Source organism: Zootermopsis nevadensis, unplaced genomic scaffold (assembly GCF_977971745.1).
Source record: "Zootermopsis nevadensis isolate Lab colony 2312 unplaced genomic scaffold, Znev_1.0 Znev_ptg000003l, whole genome shotgun sequence".
Classification (NCBI taxonomy): domain Eukaryota; kingdom Metazoa; phylum Arthropoda; class Insecta; order Blattodea; family Termopsidae; genus Zootermopsis; species Zootermopsis nevadensis.
The window spans coordinates 2724720-2750508 of NW_028259135.1; the positions used below are offsets into that span (position 1 = coordinate 2724720).

General features: G+C 38.5%; 3 protein-coding genes across 3 annotated transcripts in view; 2 read left to right on the forward strand and 1 right to left on the reverse strand.

Moving 5' to 3' along the window:
- LOC147874883 (uncharacterized) overlaps positions 1-25789 on the forward strand; it is a 71048-nt gene that overhangs the window by 10606 nt on the left and 34653 nt on the right. The gene's annotated exons all lie outside the window — the stretch shown is intronic.
- LOC110840883 (long-chain fatty acid transport protein 4) lies at positions 541-17354 on the forward strand. The gene is made up of 12 exons (XM_087360927.1): positions 541-880; positions 2011-2161; positions 2568-2805; positions 3318-3552; positions 4698-4899; positions 6973-7165; positions 7775-7918; positions 9447-9584; positions 10962-11028; positions 11329-11419; positions 12311-12464; positions 13367-17354. Exons 1-12 carry the CDS (start codon positions 699-701, stop codon positions 13516-13518), a joined length of 1947 nt encoding a protein of 648 aa, XP_087217053.1. The 5' UTR covers positions 541-698; the 3' UTR covers positions 13519-17354.
- On the reverse strand, positions 15387-24492 carry LOC110840885 (dipeptidyl peptidase 1-like). Its single transcript, XM_022086179.2, has 10 exons — positions 24378-24492; positions 23918-24070; positions 23385-23539; positions 22796-22945; positions 21542-21684; positions 21209-21334; positions 20681-20867; positions 19781-19889; positions 19278-19429; positions 15387-18653 (listed from the first exon to the last, which is right to left on the reverse strand). Exons 2-10 carry the CDS (start codon positions 24063-24065, stop codon positions 18471-18473), a joined length of 1353 nt encoding a protein of 450 aa, XP_021941871.2. The 5' UTR covers positions 24066-24070; positions 24378-24492; the 3' UTR covers positions 15387-18470.

Consider the following 25789-nt stretch of genomic DNA (forward strand, 5'->3'; position numbering starts at 1 on the left):
TTACAAGAAAAAGCCTTTCCCATTAGTTGCTGCAAATTCACAAGTTCTACCCCCATTCCACCCATAATTTACTGCACATGCATACATATATGAGAATAAATTTGTTGATTTGTATGGACCTTGCTTCAAAGGTGTAATGCACAAAGTTGTGTGTATGTGGGCTGGTTTTAAACTCCATGGTTGGAATAACAGACACCTATATACAGAACATGGCCATATTTTGGCATCCATAGTTATCCTTTGATGTGTATTACATAAAGTTCATATTCAGCTATAAGCACAGAAATTTTCACTGCCGTGAGTAGGTTTTAGAATTATACATGGCACTAATGGGTTGGTTTTTCTGATAGGGAGGAATTGTTAAGGTTGAAAAGCAGTTACCGTTGATATCGACTGTGGTACTGCTTAGATCACGTCACCGTCATGCATACTTGTAACTGGCATAGCTGCGAGTACAACGGCACTAGTCAGCCGGTAGCATTTAGTTGCATGTCTTATCTATGATTTTTATGTTATCAATGTAATTGTCTAAAGGTAATCGTGTTCAGCTGCTGTTGGTCGTGATAAGTTCAAACATGATAGTGCAGAATGTATGTCATTGAACTTGATTTACCGTACACTTTGATCGTGCTATATCAGAAAACATGTGTTAAAACGATCTTTACATTACGAATTTGAGTGAAACAAGACTGTGAATCATGTTAACAAATTCTCCAGCTTTTGTCACTAGCATTTTAGCTGTGGGCTCTGTTGTTTCTTACGTAATCGGGCGTCGGTTGATTCCCCAATTGGTTTGGTTAGGACTTATTGGGATTGTGAGCACAGGAAGACGGTATAAATGGCTATATATATTATACAAGACCCTGCCTCGTGATCTTCTGTAAGTAAAAACACTTGTTATTTATTATTAAAAAAATCCTGTTCCCAAAATCACCGAAACAGCAAGTCATCACCATATTGTGGTGATGGTAATAACACACATGTTCATAAATAACCCAGAAGTCCCAGTATAGCTAACGACAGCAAATGATGACCGACCAGCAAACCAACAAACACTGCTTATTACAGTTAGATTTCTGTGTCTGTTATACCATGTCAGAATCGCTGAAATGGTTTCGGTTAAGAAAGTGAGACGTGCAAGTTGTATTGAAATGGAATGTACATGTTTTCGTAAAGTAAATAAGAAAAATATATACCTCCTACTCATTCTCAACCTCGGCACTAGGTGGGGTTGAGCTGTTAGCGTCACGCCCCGGCCGCGCTTTACCACCGGTTAAAGGATTCCCGGTACCAATTGGTCAGGATGTAGATGCTAGCAGAAAACCCTCTGGCCTTGTCAGGGATCTGACTCCGGTCTCCCGGACCTAACCTGTTGTCTGTCATGGTACTAAATGAGCTTCCAGGATCTTGCTTACACGTATTACAAATTATTTTCAGTGCTGCATTGGCATTTATTTTCATTTAGTGTGGATGTAAGTAAGTTCTTGTAAAGTTGATTGCACTGCTGAGGGTCAAGAAATTGCCCTTTTACCATTTCTTTGGAAGTTATATGTTCCTTCAAATTGTTGGTAACCACCTACAAGACCACATGGTGTCACAACCCAGAAAACCATGACAGACATATTACCACTGTGAGAACCTGAAATCTAATCTGGTTACAAAATGCTTTTCTAGTATTTTGTAAAACATTTTCCACATTGAAAAATGAAAACAAAGATTTTAATGATATATGTATTTGATATCATGTATAACTTTTTGTAGGATGAACCCCCACTCCAGTCTTCAGGTTTGATTAGGACTTTATATAAAGCAAGGTGTGTTGTATTGGACAGCTGTGAACCAAAATTAGTGTAAACCCCTTTATACCAAATTTAATTAAAATATGTTTATCGGTTTTGATAATAGAACATTTTAGTGGAGGTATGTGATCTTTCTGATATGCATGCTGCATCATAATTAAAAATCATATTCTCTTGTTATTCATAGTTGTTTATTTTTGTTGTTTTTCAGGGCAATGTACCGCTTTACAAAATTGAATATGTTGCTGTGGTGGTGGGAGAAACATAACATGACAATCCCCAAAGTTTTCTCTGAATTGGTGAAGAAACATCCTGACAAAGTTGCATTTTATTTCAACAAACAGCAGTGGACATTTGCTAAGGTATCGTATAAGGCATGATGTGGTGTCATTCATGAATAACTGAGAAATGAAGTTTGAGTGGTGAAATAGGGTCACTACACAAATAACTGTTACAGAAGCCTTTGCAGGTGATCATTTACTTTGATTTAAATAAAATTATGTTATAGATTTTACAGTTTTAAATAGTAACATGTATGACTTATATTCAGGAATTACATTAAATCCACTTGATACATTCTTGTATAATAATTATTCCCTTGTAAGATATTAAAATTTTGTAGTCCCTTCATATTGCCCATAAGACTTTTTGCCCCATATGAATGGTTCTGGCATAGTACGATTTCCAGTATAAGATGTTAAAATGCGTTGTAGCCGATCAAGAGACAGCATTATACCAGGAGGCTGATGCTGTGATTTGTCTTTCTAGGTTGAAGAGTTAAGTAACAGTGTGGCACATTATTTTAAATCTGTGGGTGTGAAACGGGGACAGACAGTAGCCCTATTTATGGAATCAAGACCAGAGTACGTGTGTATATGGCTTGGTTTGTCAAAGATTGGAGTAGCTACTGCATTGATCAACTCAAATCTGCGGCAAACACCTCTTGTCCACAGTATTAGAGTTGCCAACTCTCGAGCTATTATCTTTGATTCAGAACTGGCCAACGGTGAGTTTTCACTATTTTCTAGCTCTGTAGATCTGTAATACAGTATTAAAACCCTTACTTGGTAAGATTTGGACCAGATACTTGGTCGAATTAAAGAATTTTTCAGATTTTACATTTAGTATAGTGATCTTTTATTGTACACTTGTTCTGCTGCAAACTATTTGCATGATTTAGAAGACTCCTCCAATAATTTATCTGCAGTTTAATGATTACTTGACAGTTTCAGAAGATATATTCCAGAACACTTTTTAAATTTGGTTACTGGCCTGTCCATACTACAAACATTATTCCAGAGTAGAAATACTTCTTAGCTCACCGTCTCAGTCCCCATATTAGTAATGTCTTTGATTTACATAGTATGTGCATGTCATTCTTCTGCCCGCAAGCTAGTGACGTAGGCAAACACACAGGTTGATCCTGGGTGCAGTACATGACATATGAAAGTATTAAGATTATTATTTAGCATTCCACCACTTTTAATACTTTGAGATCAATTTTATTTCCGTGTGTAGAGCTTCTGATGGTACGGGATGATGTCAGAGACCTGCCTTTGTACCAGTATACTTCTGGCAGCATAGACAAGACGCTGCACCCTGATGTCATTGATCTGTTGCCTGCTCTCACTTCCTCTCCATCTGGTCCTCTGTTTGAAGACTTGTCTGAGAGTTCATATCGTGATAATGTTCTGTACATCTTCACGTCAGGAACTACGGGAATGCCCAAAGCTGCTGTGATCACGCATCTTCGGTATGTTCATTCAAGTGTTGTTTTCTTTAATTTAACACGTTTAATCGACTCTGTTCATCATTTCCTTAAAACTTCATTTTTGAATATGTAACATTCTAATTGTGTTAATTGCAATTTTATTATGTACGAGGCTCGTCCACAAAGTAAGTTTCCCTGGGGCCGTTTACAGAAACAAAATACAATTTCATGGAAATATTTATTGCAACAGATACAGCAAGTGTCCAGCTATTTTTCAACATATTCACCACCGGAATTGAGACATTTGTCATACCGTGGGACCAACTTTTGAATACCTGTGTCGTAGAAGTCTGTCGCCTGGGATTGGAACCACTGTGTGACAACCATCTCCGCCTCTCTGTCATTCTCAAAACGCTGACGCTGACCGGACAGGAATTTCTTGAGGTGTAGGAAAAGATGGAAATCACTGGGAGCGAGGTCCGGGCTGTAGGGTGAATGATTAAACACCTCCCAGCTGAACTCCTGCAGGAGACTTGCTGTCCGTCGAGCCGTGTGCGGCCTAGCGTTATCACTGACCGCACTTCACAGTCGGCGGGAGCTGGAATAAGAACCTCCATCTTCAACAGCTGCAACGATGCTACTGTGAGAACGCGGGAAGTGCCGTTAGTGCATGCGCCATGCTACGTCATTGCTCTATCACGTACGCACAGTCGCTTCGCGCAATATAAGGTTTGCTAGCTGTGGGACGAGTGGGAAACTTACTTTGTGGACGCGCCTCGTATGTTATTGTCTTTACTTTACTTTAGCAACTATCTACTCATGACTTAATTTTATCCCATGGGTCTGAAACATGTCACGATAAATCGGGCGTTAAGACATGAGTAGAAAGTTTATATAAGTTATGTAAATATGGTTAATAATACTATGTTTAATTTCTTCCACAACATGACACTCCAATACAATGTTATGCAGTTTTATATTTGTTTATATAGTCTTGTTCCTTAATTTGTTTACAGGTTAATCACATTTGAAATATTACTCTGCTATGAGTACAGATCATTTGTTGGTAACTAGTAATTAATTTACTGTTCAGGTATTACACTGTTTTTTCTATAATTTTCCTAATATGGAGTACATTAATAATGTTTCAAATAATAGTTACAAAAAGATTATGGTTTTGCCTTCAGGTACATGTTTATTAGTATGGGAGTGCATTTCATGCTGAAAGTTTATAAAAATGACATTATATATACACCTCTGCCCCTGTATCACACGGCTGGAGGCATGGTAGGTGTGGGACAGGTGCTTCTCCGTGGAGCTACAGTTGCTATTCGATCCAGATTCTCAGCTTCGAACTTCTGGACAGATTGCATCTCCTATAATTGCACGGTAAGTGCCTGGATATAGCTCAGATGGGGAAACATGAAAACAAGATATACATGGTAGAATTTGAGATTCTCACAGCAGCAAGTGTAAAGATGGCTTTCGTCTGGTTTGAAGCATTGTGCAGTGTGGTAGAGGTTTTGAAATGTTACTAAAACCCAGAAGACCTGAGGTTCGCTTCTCAGCTTGGAGAAAAGTTTTTATGATTTCCCTTTATCCTTCCAGGCAAATATTGAGATGCTACCTCAAATTCTCACAGTGGGTTCTACCTACATCCTTAATAATTTGTCATTCACAATCACTCTTACGTTCAGTGCCGTGTAAAGGCCGCCATTCACGATCGCTCCATTCGTCCAAATGGCGCGGTGTCGCTCCAAAATTGTACCGTGAATGCGGAAACTGAAGTCCATTGGCATGGCGTGGTGGGCTCGTTTGGATATTCTGTCGAGCCATAATCCATCTGATCACTCCATCGCGCCATCGTATCGTGAATGGGGGAATCGGTGATCGAGCCACTCCAAATCGGTTTGTGAGTGGCGGAAACGTGGTCCATTCTCATGCCAGTCTGCCACGAGCCTTCGTCCAGTGAAGTCCAAACTTGTATAATGTCGGGTCGTGAGTTTGTTATTGAGGTGATTGAGAAATATAGAGAGTTGCCATGTTTGTGGCAGATAAGTAATGAAGACTATCATGATAAAGCTAAAAGAAGCTTAGCAATGGAAGAATTGGTGGTTTTATTTAAAACCAAAGATCCTACCGCCAACAAAGAAAATTCCCTTAGAAGTTGCTTCAGAAAGGAGCATAAGGACGTCAATTGCTTCTATTTAAGAGCCATTGCTTTGACCACTTTCGTTTTGGTTTTTTCCTTTTAATATACAGGCATACTGCCGTAGCTAGTACCAATTCTTCGTCCATCGCAAACACCACGCACTTCACAGAGGGACAACAAACCGCGACTGGCGTGACGCGACCGTGAATGTAGTACCTCTTTGGACGACATCCGTTTGGACGTCATCCATTCGGATGTCATCCATCTGGAGCGATCGTGAATGGCAGCCTTAATACATATGGTTCAGAAAGTGTCATAAACAGACAAAGTATAAAATGGAATGGTAATGGCAGTCAAGCTTCTGGAAATAGGTTGTATATTGGATGACTCTGGAGATGATGTCCAGTGGTGGGCTTACAGTTGGTTTTAGGTGTGCTGACATTTCAAGTTCTGTAATTATTTAATTGTGACATTTGCATGGACTTTGGGAAAGTGTGGTCAAATTTGTGGAATCAGTGTACTAAACCCTCCTTTTACTTAAAAGGATAAATTCCTTGAAAGCCAGTCATTAAATATATATTTTGTAAAATGAGAATTAATCTCAGTAATGCAAAGACAATAAGAAGAGCAACCTGAGATGATACATATACGTATATAAAGAAGTAGTAGATAATATACAGTAAACATATCTGTATTGTTTATTTGTTTATTGTAATGAATAAGCATGTGAAAGTTATAAAGGAAGGTAAATGTTTTGATGGCCACGGTGGTCTAGCGGTCAGAACACTAGCCTTGTAAGCCTGGGGTCCCAGGTTCAATTCCCGGTGGTGCTCAAATTTATAACTTGTGTTGGGCAAGGCCGTGGTCTAGGCATCACGGAGTTTTCCTCCGGGGGCTTCCCCGGTTTCTCCGTGGCATCCCAACAATTACTCCACTCACACACAGAAGAAGGCAATGGCAAACCACTTCTGATCATCTCTGCCAAGAATGTATATATGTATGAGCAGGTCCCTGACAACCTGAAGAGGTTGGAAGGATCCTGTTCATAATATATGGACCTGTCGTCAGACAGAACACTACAAATAAAAATAAATGTTTTGATATAAAACTTACATAAGTTTCTAAAGTTATGAGTGGAATGTGCAGAAAACAACACAGACAAAGATAGCGACTGATTGTGCAACGGATAGGAGGGCTGGTGGGCTGCACTGGAAACTTGGGGCCTCTCATGTTATTGTAGCAAAAACTCATTATGCGTATAGCAAAAAGAGGTATTATCTGTGTTGACCCAAGTCGTGTTCTTTTTCCAGGTGGCACAGTATATCGGAGAAATATGTCGTTACGTACTGTCAGTACCTGTTCATCCTCGAGAGAGGCAGCATAAAGTACGGCTCATGTTTGGCAATGGGTTACGGCCCCAGATTTGGGAGAAATTTGTCACCAGATTTGGAATAAAGCAAATTGGAGAGTTCTATGGTGCTACAGAAGGAAACTCAAACCTTGGTCAGTGTTATGTTTTATCTTGAAATGCTCTTTTTTAGGAAATAAATTTTGACATTCAAACTTTGTTCTTACATCCTAAAGAAAATAATTTTATCTGTAGTTTTATGACTTTCATTTAGAGGGAAGAGAGTGTTTTAAACAAAGCCCTGAGGAGAATATTTTGATGTGAGAAAGAGGAAGCATCAGGAAAATGTATAAAATTACGTTATTAGGTCTTTATATTTTTTGTATTTTACCTAATACTGTTAGAATGATTGAGTTTAGGAAGGTGAGATGTAGCACACGTGGTGAAAATAAAGAATGCACACAAAAATTGTCATAAATTTTCATGGTAAGAGACCACTTGAAAGATCTAGGTATCGGTTGCGTGGTCACATCCTTCGTCAGTCTCTTACGAACAGCTATTAACAGGAAATTTGCTAGATGGATGTTATGAACTTGCTACTTTCACCAGATTTCATTTAAATACATTAACTGGTTTGTGGGGTGAAACATATAGATACACAGATATATATGACTTTCCCATTAAATGTTTACTTTAAGTGGTGAATACAAAGAACATATAAAATCTGAAATGCTTCCAAGAAGTAAATTATGTTTAATTTACAGTGAACATAGACAGCACAGTTGGGGCCGTGGGATTTGTGCCTTGCTATGCAGGGAATTTGTATCCTGTGGGACTAATTCAAGTTGAGGAGATGACTGGTGAGCCATTGCGTGGGAAGAATGGACTTTGTGTACGATGCAAACCAGGTGTGTTTGTTATTAGGGCTTTTCAGATTGTCTTTTTCTCTTTGTGGTTGGGTGCATAATTTCTTTATTATCTTAAGCCAGACTTCAACATACCCATGTTTTTGTAACAAATATTTAAGAAAAAAAATAATTACTGGAACAAAGGAGTAAGCTGTGACTATCCTGGTGGCCAAAAAATGTAAGTTGTTAATGGTTTGTATTAGGATTGTGGGTTTGAATTTTGGTTGCAGCCTAGATGTTTGTCCATGTTGCTTCATGCCGTATACCCAGAGAAAAAGCCTGTCCCAGTGCCACATTTGCCTATTACAGATCCCATGTGGGCCTTGGGTACAAACCTGAGCCTCTGCAGTGAGAAACTGGTGACCTGTTCCGTGGCATGGTCCATTTGCCCCTCTTACTTCCTAGTTTATTTCTAGAGGCTGTGCTAGAATTTCCAGGCTGTTTCATAAAGTAATTTAATGTTAAAAGGGACCTCTGCACTCAATATAAGTGCTGGAAATTCAGTATTTTGCATAGCATTGCTGAATCTGTCTAGTTGACATTCTGGGTTTGGTGAAACATCTTTAATTTTATGTACCTGGATACTGAAGATTTCTGTCGTCTGGGTTGTTGCGCTGTGTAGTCTGGTAGATGTTTACCAACATTTCAGAGGTCATACTGCCTCACCCTGATGATGGAGGCAGCATATCTCTCAAACGTTGGTAAACATTGACCAGACTACACAGCGCAACAACCAAGAAGACAGAAATCTTCATACTAAGAATCGCCCTGATGACGGAGGCAGTATGACCTCCAAAACGTTGGTTAACATCTACCAGACTACACAGCGCAACAACCCAGAAGACAGAAATCTTCATACTCATCGCCCTGATGATGGAGGCAGTATGAATTCTGAAACGTTGGTAAACATCGACCAGACTACACAGCGCAACAACCCAGAAGACAGAAATCTTCATACTCATCGCCCTGATGACGGAGGCAGTATGACCTCTGAAACGTTGGTAAACATTGACCAGACTACACAGCGCAACAACCCAGAAGACAGAAATCTTTGTACTCATCGCCCTGATGATGGAGGCAGTATGAATTCTGAAACGTTGGTAAACATCGACCAGACTACACAGCGCAACAACCCAGAAGACAGAAATCTTCATACTCATCGCCCTGATGACGGAGGCAGTATGACCTCTGAAACGTTGGTAAACATTGACCAGACTACACAGCGCAACAACCCAGAAGACAGAAATCTTTGTACTCACCGCTATGAAAACCTCTTTATCATATATAACCTGGATACTGTTGTCTAAACCATCATGTCATTGAAGAGAACTTCCTAGTTGGACTAATTTTATCTTCCTTGCTTTTTTGGTGTGGTTTTAGAGTAATGAATTTGAAAATTTTCCACTGTGTCTCTTCCTGAACCTGTAGTTTGTGTGAATTATTGAACTGTTTAACATCGTATTCGTCTTTCATGATCTCAGACTGATGTGGCATGAAATAGTCAAAGTATGTGCTTGTACATTCGCAGGAGAGCCTGGGATTTTTGTTGGGAAGATCAACCCTAAGAAAGTTGTCAGCTCATTCACTGGGTATGCGGACCAAATGGAATCCAAAAAGAAAATCATTCGTAATGTGTTTGCGCATGGTGATCAGGTGTTTAATACTGGTAAGCTAAGCAGCTCACCTTGTACTGAGATAAGTTGAATGGATTTGATGGGCTGGGTTTGACTCTCAGATGTGGAAGGAAGAGTTTTGATGAAGAAGACTCTTAGAATATTATTTGAAAGATCGAGGGGGATATGGACAAACAATATTAAAATGGGAGGATGGCAAATAGATTCTGAGGTTGTGAACTCAATTGAAGTGATTTGAGATAATATGCAAGTGTGGGTTTTGGTTTTTGTGGTATGAATCTTAAGGTTCTGTTACTATATAGTTACACGCTTATCAGTAATATTACTGAAGTTAGTCACATACTTTAATTTAGTCAGGTTAGTTGGTTTTAGTTCACTTAAGGCACATAATTTGAAGTTGGTTATTTTAGTTTTTCTCTTAACTGCTGAATTTTTAATAAGCAAAGTACCTGTCATCATAGTCATCATCATCCTTTCCAATATTAATTATATTAATGGATGTCATGAGAAAGAATTTAAAAATGTCTGTGTAAATAAATTAAAATATTTTAAAATAAATTCTTCATATCTATTACAAAACCTCTGCATAAGTGTACATCATCTGTTACTCGGTATGTGAACTATTTAGACTTTATTTTTGAAAGCCTTTGTTTTTGTTAATTAAATTACTGTTACTGATTATTGCATGGACATTTTAAAATGTGACTTTTAACCCATCCACTGCTTGCGTGATGTGGTTGCACTACGTGCTCATAAATGCTGTGTGCCAGCTGACTGCATTGGCACGTTGTGAATTTCATTACTTCATCACAAGTGTCAGCATCCTTTTACACGTATTGTATTTTCTACAGAGCATGCTTGAAGCTTCTACTAGCAGTAGTAGCTTTGTAAGTATAGTCACTTTTTCATTACATCTTCACTACCTGTTCTAATACAAGATGGCTGCTCATAATAGATATGTAGGATAGAAATTTGTTTATATAAATTTCTTTCTTAAAATGTGGCACTGACACAAATTTTTATTATAATATTAATAGACAAAATATGAGCCGGGATTGCTCAGTCAGTATAGTGACTAGCTACGGTCTGGACGACCGGGGTTCGATCCCCGACGGGGGCAGAGGATTTTTCCTCTAGCCTCTGCATCCAGACCGGCCGGGGCATGATGATGACCACTCACCCCCATCTATTGCCAAGGTCAAGAAAGAGAGGAGCTGTAACACCTCTCCCCCCAAGCGCCTGTACGGCACATAGCGTTACAAACTTTACTTTTAATATAAAATACCTGCAAAAGAACTTATATGCTACAGTTGTTAAACTCATGGCTCTTTCTTATCAGCAGTGTGCTCCTGGACCAGCAGTGCATGGGTTAAAATGATTTAAAATTTTGACAAATTTTTCTGTACCAGGTGACATTCTGGTGATGGATGAGCTTGGCTACTTCTACTTCAAGGACAGGACTGGTGATACATTCAGGTACTAAGGAAGTCCTGCATTGTGGTTATTAGTAATTTATATTAAGTGAAAGCATTGGACTTAATATTTAAAGTGTTATTTTTTGGAAGGTTGCAGTATGACAGAATAGAAGGTAAGAGGATATTAAAATGATGTTAGTGAAATATGTTGGAAGGTGGGTTAAATTGGCTCGTGATCGTGTCCGGTGACTTACTTTGGTATTATGGGTGCTGAACTTTTGCGTTATGTAAGTATAGAGTTACTTCATGGAGTCGTATGCTAGGTTAGTAATTTGAAACTGAAATATATGTGTATGTTCAGGTGGCGGGGAGAGAATGTGTCTACTGCTGAGGTGGAGGCTGTCATCAGCAATGTGGCAGGACTTAAAGATGCTGTGGTGTATGGAGTAGAGGTAAGGCCATCATGTTCATTCCACATATCTACACTGCATTCGTTATAAAAGTGAAAGGTAAATTACAGGCTGGAAGAAAATCTCTATAGCATTTGTAATTCCAAACTTGTAAACATAGTATTTTAGTCGAAACAGCTGAATGATGGCCAACTTGTCTTTCTCATTGTAGTACATTGGTTGCATGATTACAACACAGTAAAGACTAATATTAAATCATTTTCCAAGAAATAAGCTATAAGAAGGATGAGAGGGAGACCACGGAAACGATGGATAGATGACGTGGAGGAGGCTGTGAGGTGATGGAGAAGAATTGTGAATGATAGGACAGAATGGAAAAAACTCGTCGAACAAGCTAAGACCCACATAGGGTTATAACGCTACAAGAAGAAGAAGAAGAATTATGCTATACTGCATCTCTCATATAAAATTGTATTGATCTTGCTGTACATATCTGATTTATTTTCTGTATAAATGTGATCAGTCCTTTATTTTTGTTCATGTCCACAGAGAACATAGAAAGTATCTATGTAAGAGGGCTTTCATATGATAAATAATGTAAGAGCTGGAAACTGTGTTTTGAGTGAGTGATCTGTGATGGATTTCCGCCAAAATTATAAAATATCAACCTAGAGAAGCTGCGTAGGAACGTGTCTAAACAAAATTCTCTTTCATGATAAGCCATAATAGGTCTTCTGTGCTTGTTGCTAGGAGGGATGGTGTTGCCAAAAGATATTATTTATTTGCTTCTGACAGAGAGACCTCTAATTACAGGAGGCTTACATAGTATATACAAAATATGTACAGATACTTACTTATGCAATGCATATAAAATTATTGCATAAATGTGAAAAATATGAAGTGACACAGAGCATGTGGTCATTGTGATTACAGGTACCACATGTCGAAGGTCGTGCAGGAATGGCAGCTATCGTAGATACCGACAATACGCTTAATCTTGCTACATTTGTGAAGGGAGTACAGGAAAACCTACCATCATATGCGCGTCCTTTGTTTATTCGAGTTCTCTCACAGTTACAGATGACAGGTAAGTGCCTTTGTGATGTCTGACTTGGAGGTATACGGGTTGGGATATATAAGATTACTTTCATTTGATGCACCCATCTGACACAGATGAGTTTCTGCTGACTGATGACAGTAAAACTATTGCATTAGTATGGAGGAAATTATGATATTAATTGGTAATTCCTGAAGCCCGAGTCATAGCTGTATATCCATTGTATGAGGCGGGAAAGAAATGCCAGTACCGCCGGTGCCCGAATTTATAACTTGTGTTGGGCAAGGCCGTGGTCTAGGCAACACGGAGTTTTCCTCTGTGGCATCCCAACAATTACTCCATTCACACACAGAAGAAGGCAATGGCAAACCACTTCTGGATCATCTGCCAAGAACGTATATGAACAGGTCCCAGTCCGAGAAAAGGATGGAAGGATCCTGTTCATATGGACCTGTCGTCAGACAGAACACTAAATAATAATAAAAAGCTATTAAATCTAGTGTGGTTTAAATGCCAGTACTGAAATGTAGGTCAGGTTTAATTATTAAGTTGTAGTTTTAGATGTGTAATATGTTCTTGTCCTTCGGTTTTTCACAGCTGGAGTTCGGTATACAACTTGGCTTTGGAGGATGAGCTGTGTTGAATGATGAAAATTATCCATTTTGGAATACATTTCAGTTGCCGTATTCAGGGTGAATCTGTAATGGTTGGGAATTTTTGGCATCTTAAATACGGCCTATCCTGTATACAACTTCCAAAAACACCAGATTCAACCTGCAGTGTACGTCAAAACAGATAATTTTCGATATTCAGCGTGGCCCATCCCCTAAAGCTGAAGTTGTACGATGTATAGTATGTTGTCCATAGCAAATAATCCATGTAGCAGGTCATCTTGAAACCTACTACTCAATGACTAGAAATCTCTTGTTCAGGCACATTTAAGCTCAAGAAACTGGATCTTCAAGTTGAAGGCTTCAACCCACATCAGATCAAAGATAAGCTGTTTTTCTTGTCAGGTGGACAGTATGTCCCTCTGACAGGAAAGCTGTATGAGGATATAATGAATGGTAGAACTCGCCTGTAGATTCACCGCATTATCAGACTGTACAAGGGACCAGGTTTCCTGATGAGCGCGTCTTTTAAGTGTGTAGACAGATTTGTTTTGCACACACCGTTTCAGGAAGTATAAATTGTAAAGTTTGGTATAGTTTTAGTCAGACAGTAGTATATATGTTATATGGGAGAGATGACCTATTTTCTTGCGACTTTTTATTATGTATACAGAATTTTATAAAGTTTATATGCCACAAGTTAGTGTTCCAGGAAGACATTCTTCCATACCTGGAAAAGTAGGCCAGGTCAGATATTTTATGCTTTGCTGTTTTATATTAACTTTATTACAGTTATTTCCTTGCCATATTATTCTCATGATCTTGCACACTGAGGAGGTCGGTGCAACAATAATGACGTACATGGGACGTACCAAGTTAAAAATGTTATGTAGGACCAGCTGTCCCTGCCTAAGATTTATATGGTTTTCCTCAGTTCATCTATGCCTACCTTAAAGTAAGCCATGATAATTCATCTCACTTTTATCCCAATTCATTCATAATCGTGCTTCAGAAATGCGGACATATCTGGGTATACCAACTAAGTGTTACCATTTTGGAATTCTTTATAATAGCATTACATCAAATTTTCTTGAGAGTAATTTTGATAAAGCATATTTATTTCACTAGAAGTTGCAATATACTCGAACACGTTTTATTCTCATCGCGTTTTGTTAAATCTTGTAGTGCTGACATTGATTGGATCAGTGGTAAAATAAATTAACCAACCATTCTTTACACCAATGTTTTTGAGAACTGTATGCATGTGGAGAACATAATTTTATGCACACGTGGTACCGCTATAACATGATCTTCATTTCTATTCTTGTTGCATCAATATAGGTAATTTGATGTGGGAACTTGGATCGGACTAATAGTGTCGTGTTTTAGTAGTTAATTAGTTGGGACGTATAATTTATTATATTTGTACATCACACATTTATACAGTGTCTGTTGATTTTGTGTCATTACTTTAGGATCTTATTTTCGAGATTCCCAGTCAGAAATATATGAACATGGTCTGATTTTCAGTGGCTATGGAGTTAAGGAAATCTGAAATCCAAGATTATTTTAACCTTAAGTAGAACATCAATCATTCATGCATCTTACAGCATCAAAAACTCCATGATGTAGTTCTCTTCTGTTAATTGTACTTCCCATACAGTATATTTCTCATGTAACCCATCTTGGGGAATGAGGTCTAGTCATTCAATTCTAAAGGGTTTTGACGACGGTAGTTTACATCAAAAATTATTCTTTGTCAGAACTTTTTCCATCGTCTGTTCTTTAAAATCACGACGTTTCGGAGGCTGGTTCTGTCTCCGTCTTCAGGTGAGTGGTACCTACTCTGTTGGGTCCCTTAGACATCGACAGTGACAGAGACTAGCTTGATCTAAGGAACCCAACAGAGTAAGTACCTCTCACCTGAAGACGGAGACAGAACCAGCCTCTGAAACGTCGTGATTTTGAAGAACAGACGATGGAAAAAGTCCTGACAAAGAATAATTTTAGAGGTCTAGTCAGCACAGCAGTCAGTTGGGGAACTGCTTATTCAGGTACTCTGTCATGTATCAGCTGTAGTGCTGAGTCATGTTGGAAGTACGTCTATAATCATCGTTAGTGTCATTCAGCTCATCTTTAATCTCTCCATAGCTCTGACCATTGAGAATTAGATGCATGCTAATATGATATTTCTGACTGGGAAATCTCAGAAATTATATCCTGCAGTTCTGACAAAGTCACTGAGCACTCGTGTATAGAGGAGTAGCACGTCTGTATTTGGTATATTGTAAGGTGCTACAGGTGTTTATTTTTATTCAGTAAAAGTAATTAACTTTTCCAATGTTTTGTATGATCATGTATTAATAGCTTCAAATTTTCACTACATTGCACAAAGATTTGGTTGTAATATTTAGAGGTTTGTTGTAAAAATATTGTCTGCGAGACTCCCCTCCACAAACAGATAGACCGACGTGTTACTTCTTGCATTAACCCTTTCAGTGCTATGCTTTTCTTCTTATTTGAACAACCCTGTGCTTAGTTTCTTCATTGTTTTGGACTAAAGAGATCCGTGTCAGATCAACATTTTTTTCAGTGCATTTGAATGTCTGACGTAGTATTTCGTCGACAGACGTAACGTGTTCTTATGCGCTGTTGACACAGATCTGTCAGAAACACTCGTATTTGAACTGTTGTCTTTCATACAGCTGTGTTCTGAGAATCTTTTTATAGCATGTGTTTTTAAAAAGATTGGTATTTCATTGTACATGGCAGCTTATAAATAGCATAGACAGGGTTAAGAATTTTGAAATTAAATAAAAATAACAGTTGTGGAGAAGAATAATTGAGGAAACTGTTGTTGCATATGAAGACCAATTACATTGTGTGAAACAAGCCTGGGGCTGCATCTGTCTCCGTAAAAACCTGTTCAAACGAGTTTACGAAATAAGACTGAAATACACACTTCACAGTGTTTTCTGTGGATATGCCAAATGTTTCAGGGTGTTTGCTGGTAAGGTGTAACTGTACTGTTTTTTGAGAGCCTATATTGTTTTAAAATAAAATTTAGTACAGACAGTTATATCTTCATTTGTTTTTTAGAGATGTTATTTTTGGTGGTCTGTTCTATTCGCATGTTCGAGATGTATGGTTACATGAGCTCTGTTTCCATTCATAAGGGAAAATTATCATGAAACATGCATGACAAATCAGGTGATGGTCAGAAAAAACATTTTAGATGGGTATTTGCTTATTGATTTTAGATGTTTCATGGGAGGTGTTCATGGTGTGATAAAGTTTAGGAATTGCTGAAATACATCGAAGAAATGTTTTATGAAATACTGTGTGGCATGTAACCCTTTTTATTACATATTATTTTCTTAAAGTTTTAATATTTGGAAACATCTTTTGTTCCAAGGGAGGAGTGGACAGAGTGCTGTAGATTGTGATTGATATGCGATTCTGTTTTAAAGTTTGACTCAAGTTTGATATGACCCATTGTAATATAGCTCAAGATGCAATGCAACGACGAATATTTTATTACCTCAATAATTTTGATAGTGTAAAAATCACGTCATGTCACCTAACTTGTTTCAGGTGAGGCGTACTTTATATGAATAGAGAAATGTGATATGCTGTTGCTAATTGTGTCAGAATAGAATAGCAATGAATACTCTTCTTAGAATTTCCTTAGGTAGACTGACATGAGATGTGAAGAGAATTTGGTTCCTCTTCTGGAAGTGAAGCGCTATGGTACGGACTGCTGAAGCATGTCTAGGATTGTCCTATCTGTATGGACCATGGCACTTTCTAGGTAAAGCCATTGTATTCTACAGAACAAGACATTTTTTGGCGTACATTTGTATTGTACACTTAAATGGCAGTTTCTTTGTGAAATGAATTTCATTTCTGTAGGAACCTTAAAATTGTCCCCTTGAGCTTCTTTCTATATGAAGTGTAAAAAAATGTTAACTATATAAGCATTTTATGTGCATTTTCAGTCATTTAACCTGGCAACGAATGGAAACGTAGTAACTCTTCCCGATGTCTGGCAAAATTAAAATGTTGAACAGATGTTGGGTTATTTTATACTGGGTCATATTTGTTTTGAAACTGACTGTTATGGCCATTTTCGATTATCATATCTTTTGCGCGAGCTAATACTTAACAATTTATGAGCCAGATCCTGGCTACAATTCCTATCTTTGTGTCAAGCTTGCACTCTATCTTACTCCCCCTTCGTTCCTGCGATAAGGCTGTATCATTAGCATAAATTGTTGTTGGTAATATATGAATAAATATGTTGAGTTTACACATGTTGATTGCCTTTCACTGAATGCTGCTTTATGTTTAGGAAGTTCCAGCTTTACATTTTAGCTACATACCAGCTGCTGAAAATGCAGTTTTCTGTAATTTTCCTTAGCCTCACCAAGAAAATGCTGGGATAGTAGAATGTTAAAACAGGCCATTTCCACTTCCTGTCATATCCTTTCTCATCTAACATCACACTTTTGTGGTTAGCTTGCCTGCCTCATACAGGAGGACCCGCGTTTGATTCTAAGCCTGTGTGTTAGTTGTCCTGACTGAGGTGTTTCCTTAGTCACCGTGTACAAATGCTAAGATAATATACTCCTAACATTATTGCCAACATCCACCGTGCTTCACAATGTGAGTGCACGGTTTGTTCGACGTGGAAAGAATTGAAATAAGTTACGGCCGTTGATGAATCTGGTGTGGGCATTATGCCGCTGGAGGCTAGCTTTAGGGGTGATCACCCGGGGTGCTCAGCTGGTTCTCTATTTTGAGAAAAACTACTACTGCTTCAGCTTTTTAGCTAAGCAAAGTGAAATATGTGTAGTATGATGCTGTGACTTTAATTTTGGATTCTTGTTTGCTTTGTCCTATCATGACATTTGACTCACGCTGTACTTCAACAGAAGCTTTTGTAATAAAATTTATATGTTGGTAATATGCAGCAACTACAGAGGTGATCAAGAAAGTAATCGGTCAGCGGGAACAAGCAGGATGGCTACGCTGGGCCCTGTACATTATTACAATGTATGCAAGTTGCGTAACTTAGGGAGCTATTTCAAAACATAATTTCTACTAGCATAGATCTGAGCTACGTAAAATTCATTGCATGTAACCTGTAAGTCTTGTACTGTATTACTTGTCTCTGTACAAATATTCATACCAAGTTTCATGACTATTTAATTATTTAACAGTTCTAAGGGAGTGGGATATATGAAGACGGTGATACCACACACCTCTTTATCCGAGAGAAAGTAGCTGCATTTAAAATATGTGGCAGTGGAAGGGTAATGTCTGAGTAGCAGCAGTCTGTTCAGTCCACTTGTACAGATAAACCAATGCAGAGATAAAATAATAGGTTAAAGACTAAAAATTTGCATTTCTTTGCTTCATTAGTCTAAGGTATGGGAGTAACGTGTACCGCTGTGCTTTCTATGCCGACTTCATCTGTGCCTCGTCGTATGCGGAAAAAACCATTTTCTCCCCAGCCTTTACCCCAGCTGTTCTTTACTATCCAGAATTTCTCTCCTGTTGTTTCATTCGCACCATATCCCACCAATAGGACAGCATGGTTTACAATCTGCATGGAGAAAATATATACATCATGAACATGGACTGAAGATGGTTACATTTAATTCTTTATGAACAACATTAATAATTCAGCACACACAAAACATTTTGCCGAGTTAAGATTTCATTTTAAAGACTGTTTCATTACGTTGACAGCAAGATATTAGACATGTGTCTTATGTTTTGTTGTGTCGCATTGTTCTGTTGTGTCTTATTGTTTTTGTTGTGTCCTTTTTTATTGTTTTGTTGTGTCTCATTGTGTTGATGTATCTCATTGTTTTGTTGTGTCTCATTGTTTTGTTGTATCTCATTGTTTTGTTGTGTCTCATTGTTTTGTTGTGTCTTATTGTAGGTCACTGCCACCGGGTAAAAACCCACTTGCAGTCAATAATAAATAATAATAACTTAAATCTAAACTTAAACTTTTGGCAGTGACATTTCCTCCAATGCAGATACAATGATTGTTCTTAGTTCAGAGATTCACTTGTGATATTGCAATGCACGATATGAAGATGGCATCACCATCGGTATTCGAGGATCATTTATCATGCATCCTTAAAGGGTATGGGAAATCTATCTTGACACCTGGCTAATGAATATTGCTATGTACAAGTGGTTTTGGTAGCTGTATTACCTCAAAACGATTGAACTCTCCCAGCCCAGTGTGGTGGTAAATACCACCCTCATAGTTCTGGAAGTCTGGATACACCTCAAATGATACAGAGATGGGACCCCCATGTACCAGCTCAAATCTCATCAGCTCTTCATTGCAAGCGCCATAATAACCTGTGAAATAAATGACGATCCACTGCAGTCAATAATAAGCAGAATGTAATATTAATTTTTTTAACAAAAGAACTTCTTAATTCCAAAATCTGTTATTTTGTTAGAAAATACTGAAGAGCATTACTACTGGGAAACCTGGACGTAGGTGGAGAATAAAATTCAAATAGGTGTGAAGGTGGCTGGACTGAAATGGATCAGCATAAGTCTGTTGGTAGCATCTTCTGACCTCTCCATGTAGTGCACAAAAACCCAAAAAGAAAATCATTATCATCACTACCTCAAATCTGACAAAGATAATAACATGTTTTCACTGAATGTCAATTTCTGTTGTCCCTGGAGGAAGTCACAGACCTCCAACATATCCATAACTCGCTGTGTAGTGCTTGAGGCAAGTGCGTCCAGTGCAGGATCCTCCCCCTCCCACGTATGGGTTGCATTTTTCTTCTACAGCACCAAATTCCTGCACAGAATGTGCATATTTAGTTAGTATTAATCATTTATATTTAAAACACCATTTAGTTTTTCATGACAATATTTCAATTCATTTTTCTCCAAGTGATGGTTTGAAAATATTTGGGCCTAAGCGGGAAGATGATGGGGCGTGGAGAAAACTGCACAATGACGAGCTTAAAAATCTGTACTGCTCCCCCAGTATTGTGAGGGTGATTAAGTCGAGAAGAGTGAGATGGGCGGGGCATGTAGCGCGCATGGATGGGACAAGAGGTGTGCACCGGGTACTGGTTGGGAAACCTGAAGGGAAGAGACCGCTGGGGAGACCTAGACGTAGATGGGAGGATAATCTCAGGCGGGATCTATGGGAGATAGGAGCTGAAGGAAACTGGATTTTGTTGGCCCAGGACAGGGTCCGGTGGAGGGCTTTGGTTAATTCGGTGATGAACCTTCGGGTTCGGTAAGCCATCTAGTTAGTTAGTTAGATGGTTTGGAAATTAAAACAGATGGAAGACCAGTTCATTTGTAAGGGTCAGTATGGTGCATTTTAGGATTTGGAGGTACCAGAATATTTAAGTTTCAATTCACTGGCTTGCACAGATGTTATATTACCAGTTTTGAGTCTTATGCTTTAGAAAGATGGAAAATAACAATATGACATTTGCATGAAATGTCATTGTACGCATTTATGATAAGCAATGCATAAAATTTGTATAGTAACATCCCCTGGTATTCTACCAACATTTCTTAGGAATATACTACCTTCGTCTTCAGCAGTGAATAATGTTTCCCTGTACCCACCTTGGCATACTTGCCAGCTACAAGGTAGGGGAAACCCCCGTCACAACCCTGTGACAGTTGACTGCAGCTGACCACATCCTGAGGGGACAGTTGCACTTGCAGCGTGTTGTTAGTTTGTACGCGCAGACGCGACTCCAGCATCCCCATGGATGAAAAGGCATAACAGCTGCCACATGCACCCTGGTTTCTGTAAGACATGAGTGGAAAGGCGTTGGAGTATCTTGAGTTTTGTACGAATTTTTGTTCCCACATATTTGCTACGTATTTTCCGTCATACCCTAGACTTGATCGCATTATGAATCCCAAGTGAAGAGTACAAATTATGAAGCTATTCATTATGCATTAATACTGTCTGTTGTTGGTTTTTCTTACGTTGTATTGACCGTAGTTTGTTGAAAGAGTTAACATATGAAATACTGGAATTACATACAGTATCTTGGGTATTTTAGATGTTTCTTAAGGGAAACTGTATTTTATTTTTCAATTGTAAGTGTTTGTTGTTCTGGTGTAGCGTGAGCTAATCCGTACCTCACGGGAGACACAAAATTAATGCCATTTACATTACGCCAGTCGAAATCTGGTGGTAATGATGCGGCCATCGCTTGCAGCGCTGCGCTGGGTCTCGCTGTAGAAACAGGGTGAGGCAGCCAAGACCTGGGTGCACATCAAAGGCATCTCAGGCAAAAATGTAACATATTCCATTGCTGTTTAATAAATCTTCCCTGTGATGCAGGTTATGCTAGACTGAAGCAGACAGATTTCCATGTTTTTAATTTTTTATGAAACACCCTGACAGACTCTGCTCTGAGTTTTACAATAATGAAGCTAATCATTTTTAGGACCAAAGGTTTTGTTTAGTACCTTTTTCCACCACAGATCCTCAGCATCTCTTGTCGTGTCTTCCCCACAAATGGCTGATGCACCTTTGCTGTCCAAGAAGTCTGAGCACTGTTTATTTTGTCCACAAGCTGCTGAAGTACGTCTAGAGAGAGTATCTCATTGCCCTGTTTTGACGAGAGTCCGTAAGATCAAATACTGACAGAGAATGTATGTTTCCACAAATAAACAATCTCCCTCCCTTTTTAACATTCGGAAAGATGTTAGAATTGCATGTATCTTTGACAATTCGATGGCCAACAGCGCAGAATATTTATGTTAAAGCCACTAAATGAAACCAAAAAATACAAGCAGTGTAGTGGTTAGCATTCCTGTTTCATGCCTAGGATACCTTGGGTTCAAATCGTGACCTGATAACAGTCTATGTTTACTAATGTTTTTTTAATGGTTTTCCTCAATCGCTGCAGGAAAATATCTTATGACAGCCAAGGATGGCTCCTCTCACACTGATCCAGATGCACCACAAAAAGTATTTTAAAATAAATTAAGAAACTAGGCTTTAGTGATATAAAACATTTAACTGATAGTAGTCCATTAACCCTTTAATGCTCAATAGTAGCTGTATGCACCATTTGCTGTAGTATTTAACGTCTTTGTATTTTGTGTATTTATGGGTTTTGTATGGCTCTTAGAATAAACAGCATTACTCACTTAATTTTATGAGCCGGGATAGCTCAGTCGGTATAGTGACTAGCTACGGGCTGGACGACCGGGGTTCGATCCCCGACGGGGGCAGAGGATTTTTCCTCTAGCCTCTGCGTCCAGACCGGCTCTGGGTCCCACCCAGCCTCCTCTAAAATGGGTACCGGGGTCCTTTCCCGGGGGTAAAGCCGGTCGGGGCGTGATGCTGACCACTCACCCCCATCTAGTGCCGAGGTCAAGAAAGGGAGGAGCTATACCTCCACTCCCCCCAAGCGCCTACATGGCGTATAGTGGGACAAACTTTACTTTACTTTACTTTACTTACTCACTTAATTTTTGTATAGCAAATGGAGATGAGACAGGAACTAAAACACAAACCAAAATTCTGTAGGCTCTAAATAGGTTAGAACTTCTCTGTTAATATTAACAGTTTATAAAAGTGACTTTCTGAATGTAAAATTTGACTACCGATCTTCATCTAGTGCCAAGAAGACATTAATTATATTACTGAACCCGTAAATTAGCCCAATACAAAAATTCTTTAAATCTGTGACTTATATATAAAGTTTGCATTACCTTAGTCAAATTGTGAAATGGATCGCGGTGCACTTTTGGTGGTACCGGACTTTGCTTGTATGCGTGGAAGCACGCCCAGTGTCGTAATGTGACGTCATGAGACCAGCTGGGGAATGTCTGATCGCAGTAGCTGGTGATGTTTGATGATTCCTGCAGTTTAATAGTAATTACTATGTGTGACTTAATTTTGTAAAACTGAATTGGGAAATGCATGTGGTGGTGGCTCGTAAGATTTGGATGTGAATATTGGAGAGTCTAATATTGTTATTTTACATCTTCCTTTGTATTCAGGAGGTCCCAGGTTGAAATCATAGCCCACAGATCAACTGTTCGTACCGAGGTGGTTTCATGGTTTTCTTCAGTACATACAGGATAGTACTTTAGATCAGGTCGTGGCCACTTTCTTCTATATCGCAAATTCATCATGTCATTCAACGCTATATAGTCTCAGCTACTGACAGCATCATTAAAGAAGTCTTCATTTTTTTAAATTCCAGGTACTATTAAACATAAATATTTTACAAAAATCTCTTGAAGCACGTAAGAAATGAAATTACGAAAGATCAGTGTCACTGCCATTGTTTGTTACCTTTGTGAAGTAGGAGTATGCAAAGAAAGTCCTCTGGTTGATTGTGATCTCAAAGCCTTCGTTGTAGATCATAGTCCAGTGGCCACGGTTTCCAAATTCATCAGTAGCCACATCGGGATACCTCAGGTTCACACGCAGCTTCCGAAGTACAGACACTGATGACAGATGTAATTTACAATCACTTTTATGTGCCTTTAGTTCTAAAGAATTACATTCTGAGTTATGTAAACTAAGGTGGGCCATATAGACGAAATAATTTTCATAAAACCAGAAACTATGGTTTAATTAAAAAATGTCATTGTTTTAAATTGGAAGTCATAACGTAGAGTCCCATGAAATTATTGTTTGCACAACAGTTTTTACATGTACTCTGTATGACCTCCAGTTTAATAGAATGGCATTTTTCTGTAAAACCATAGTTTCCAGTTTTATGAAACAAATTTTTTGGAACTGATTTTCACTATGTATTTGTGTGTGTGTGTGTGAGAGAGAGAGCTTCACATTGACAAAATAATTTGGCTTATTCTACTGACCAGTGGTTCGGCAATCAATGGAACCGTTGTGGATCCTGGACCCCTCATACAGCACCCACTTTCCAGCAACATCACTGAATGTGCAGTTTGCTGGGGTGTCAGCCCAAATTGTGGGCATCAATAGCCCAAACAGCCACACAATCAGCATTATAACTGCAACAAATTAACAAAATTCCTTTGTTGACTTTCTGTGCAAGGATGAAAGTACACTATCTCAGATCTAGCATCTTGGTCACTGCCCATAGCTTTCTTAGGATTGATTGGTTTTTAAACATGCAATGAAGAATCATTAAATGATACAACATAAAGGCAAAGAACCAGTAATTTCTCGTTCAGCAAAGAATTTCGTGTGTAATTTACAGTAAGTCAAGAGATAAGGAGAAAACAAGAGTGACAGAAATGAGCAAACAATGAAACAAACACCAGTTAAACAGTCACTGCTTTAGTTTGCTGTACTTACAAGGTTCCGTTCAACAGAAGGCCTCTAATTCCAACCGAACAGTTTTCTCTCTGCTGATCCGCTAGTGATACTGCCACCCTCTGACCTTCCATTTCACACGAAGGAGTGAGGGGAAGTAACTGGAATGCATGACTCATGAACTTTTGTTTGTGATTCTTTGCCTCAACAGTGCATTTACATAAGCTGCTTATATACGGACGACGTAGACATCACACATTAATGCGTAAAAATTAGCGCATTGCTTGTATCAATACAAACAGCCAATTGACAACACCAACAAAATAGGTGTTTTCCTTTTACGAAGTAATATCGATCTTCAAAATGGTGTTTGATTGAGATTTCAATGCTTTTTAAGACTTCTTAAAAGTACAGACTACGGATTTGGGTGTGATTTGTGAAATATGAAGCTTTTATAAAGTTGTAAAGAAGTTGGTCAAAGCTATCAGTTTGAAAACTGAAACGAAATAAGTTTACAGGGTCTGTAACTGTAGAACATTAACTCATCTAATCTCCCCCAAAATAACACGGACACATTTATAAGTAATTCCATGCAGTGTCTCGTTCATATATTGTCATCTGCAATAAAAACAAAGCTTTAATAATATGTAAACTCGTAAACGGCGCATCTGGAAACTTTTATATGTTTGTAAAACGTAACCTCCAAATAGATCATAGTGTTGAAAAATGGCCGCTCTTCGCAGCTCACAGACTTTGATCCCTGTGGGTCAAAGTTCGACAGATAACTATCCGAGTAATGGCGTGTATCATATCATAAAATAGGGAAGACCAAGGTACAGTTTGTAAGAGCATACTGAACGTTCTAAACGCCTGTTTGAGATTCGTTGTGGGCTGCGATGAGATGACACATGTTTTTTCCTGTGTGATTCGAGTACAAAAGATGGTCAGCTGTAAAGATATCATAATCTAATAAAACTTATTATCGAAATAATGACAAGATTCTGACGGCGCAACATCGCAAAAAGAAAAATCATCTTCACACCCAGGCGAATAGTATTTATATTTAAAAAAAATTTCTCGTTATATAATTTGGACTATTCTCTCAAAAATATCCCCTTTACGAGTTCAATATGTGACTCCAATTTGTTTACTGTGTTAAGTGAGACGTGACATTGCGATGGATTCTTAACCGTCAAATCGTTCTGATAACTTCTGTAAAGTTGGCTTCCCACAAGCAGCCATCAAATTACGTATCATTATCCGTCTGCAATGAAACCAGTTTTGAATAATTCATCGTAACCTTGTTCCAAAATTCATAACTCATTCTGTAAGAAATTAAAGGAGTTAATAACATTTGTCTTTCTGGTTGACTTACTTTATCTTGCAGTCTATCTAACAAACTGAAAAGTAACTGAATGTCTGGATGAATACATGAGGGCTACATGCGTGAATCA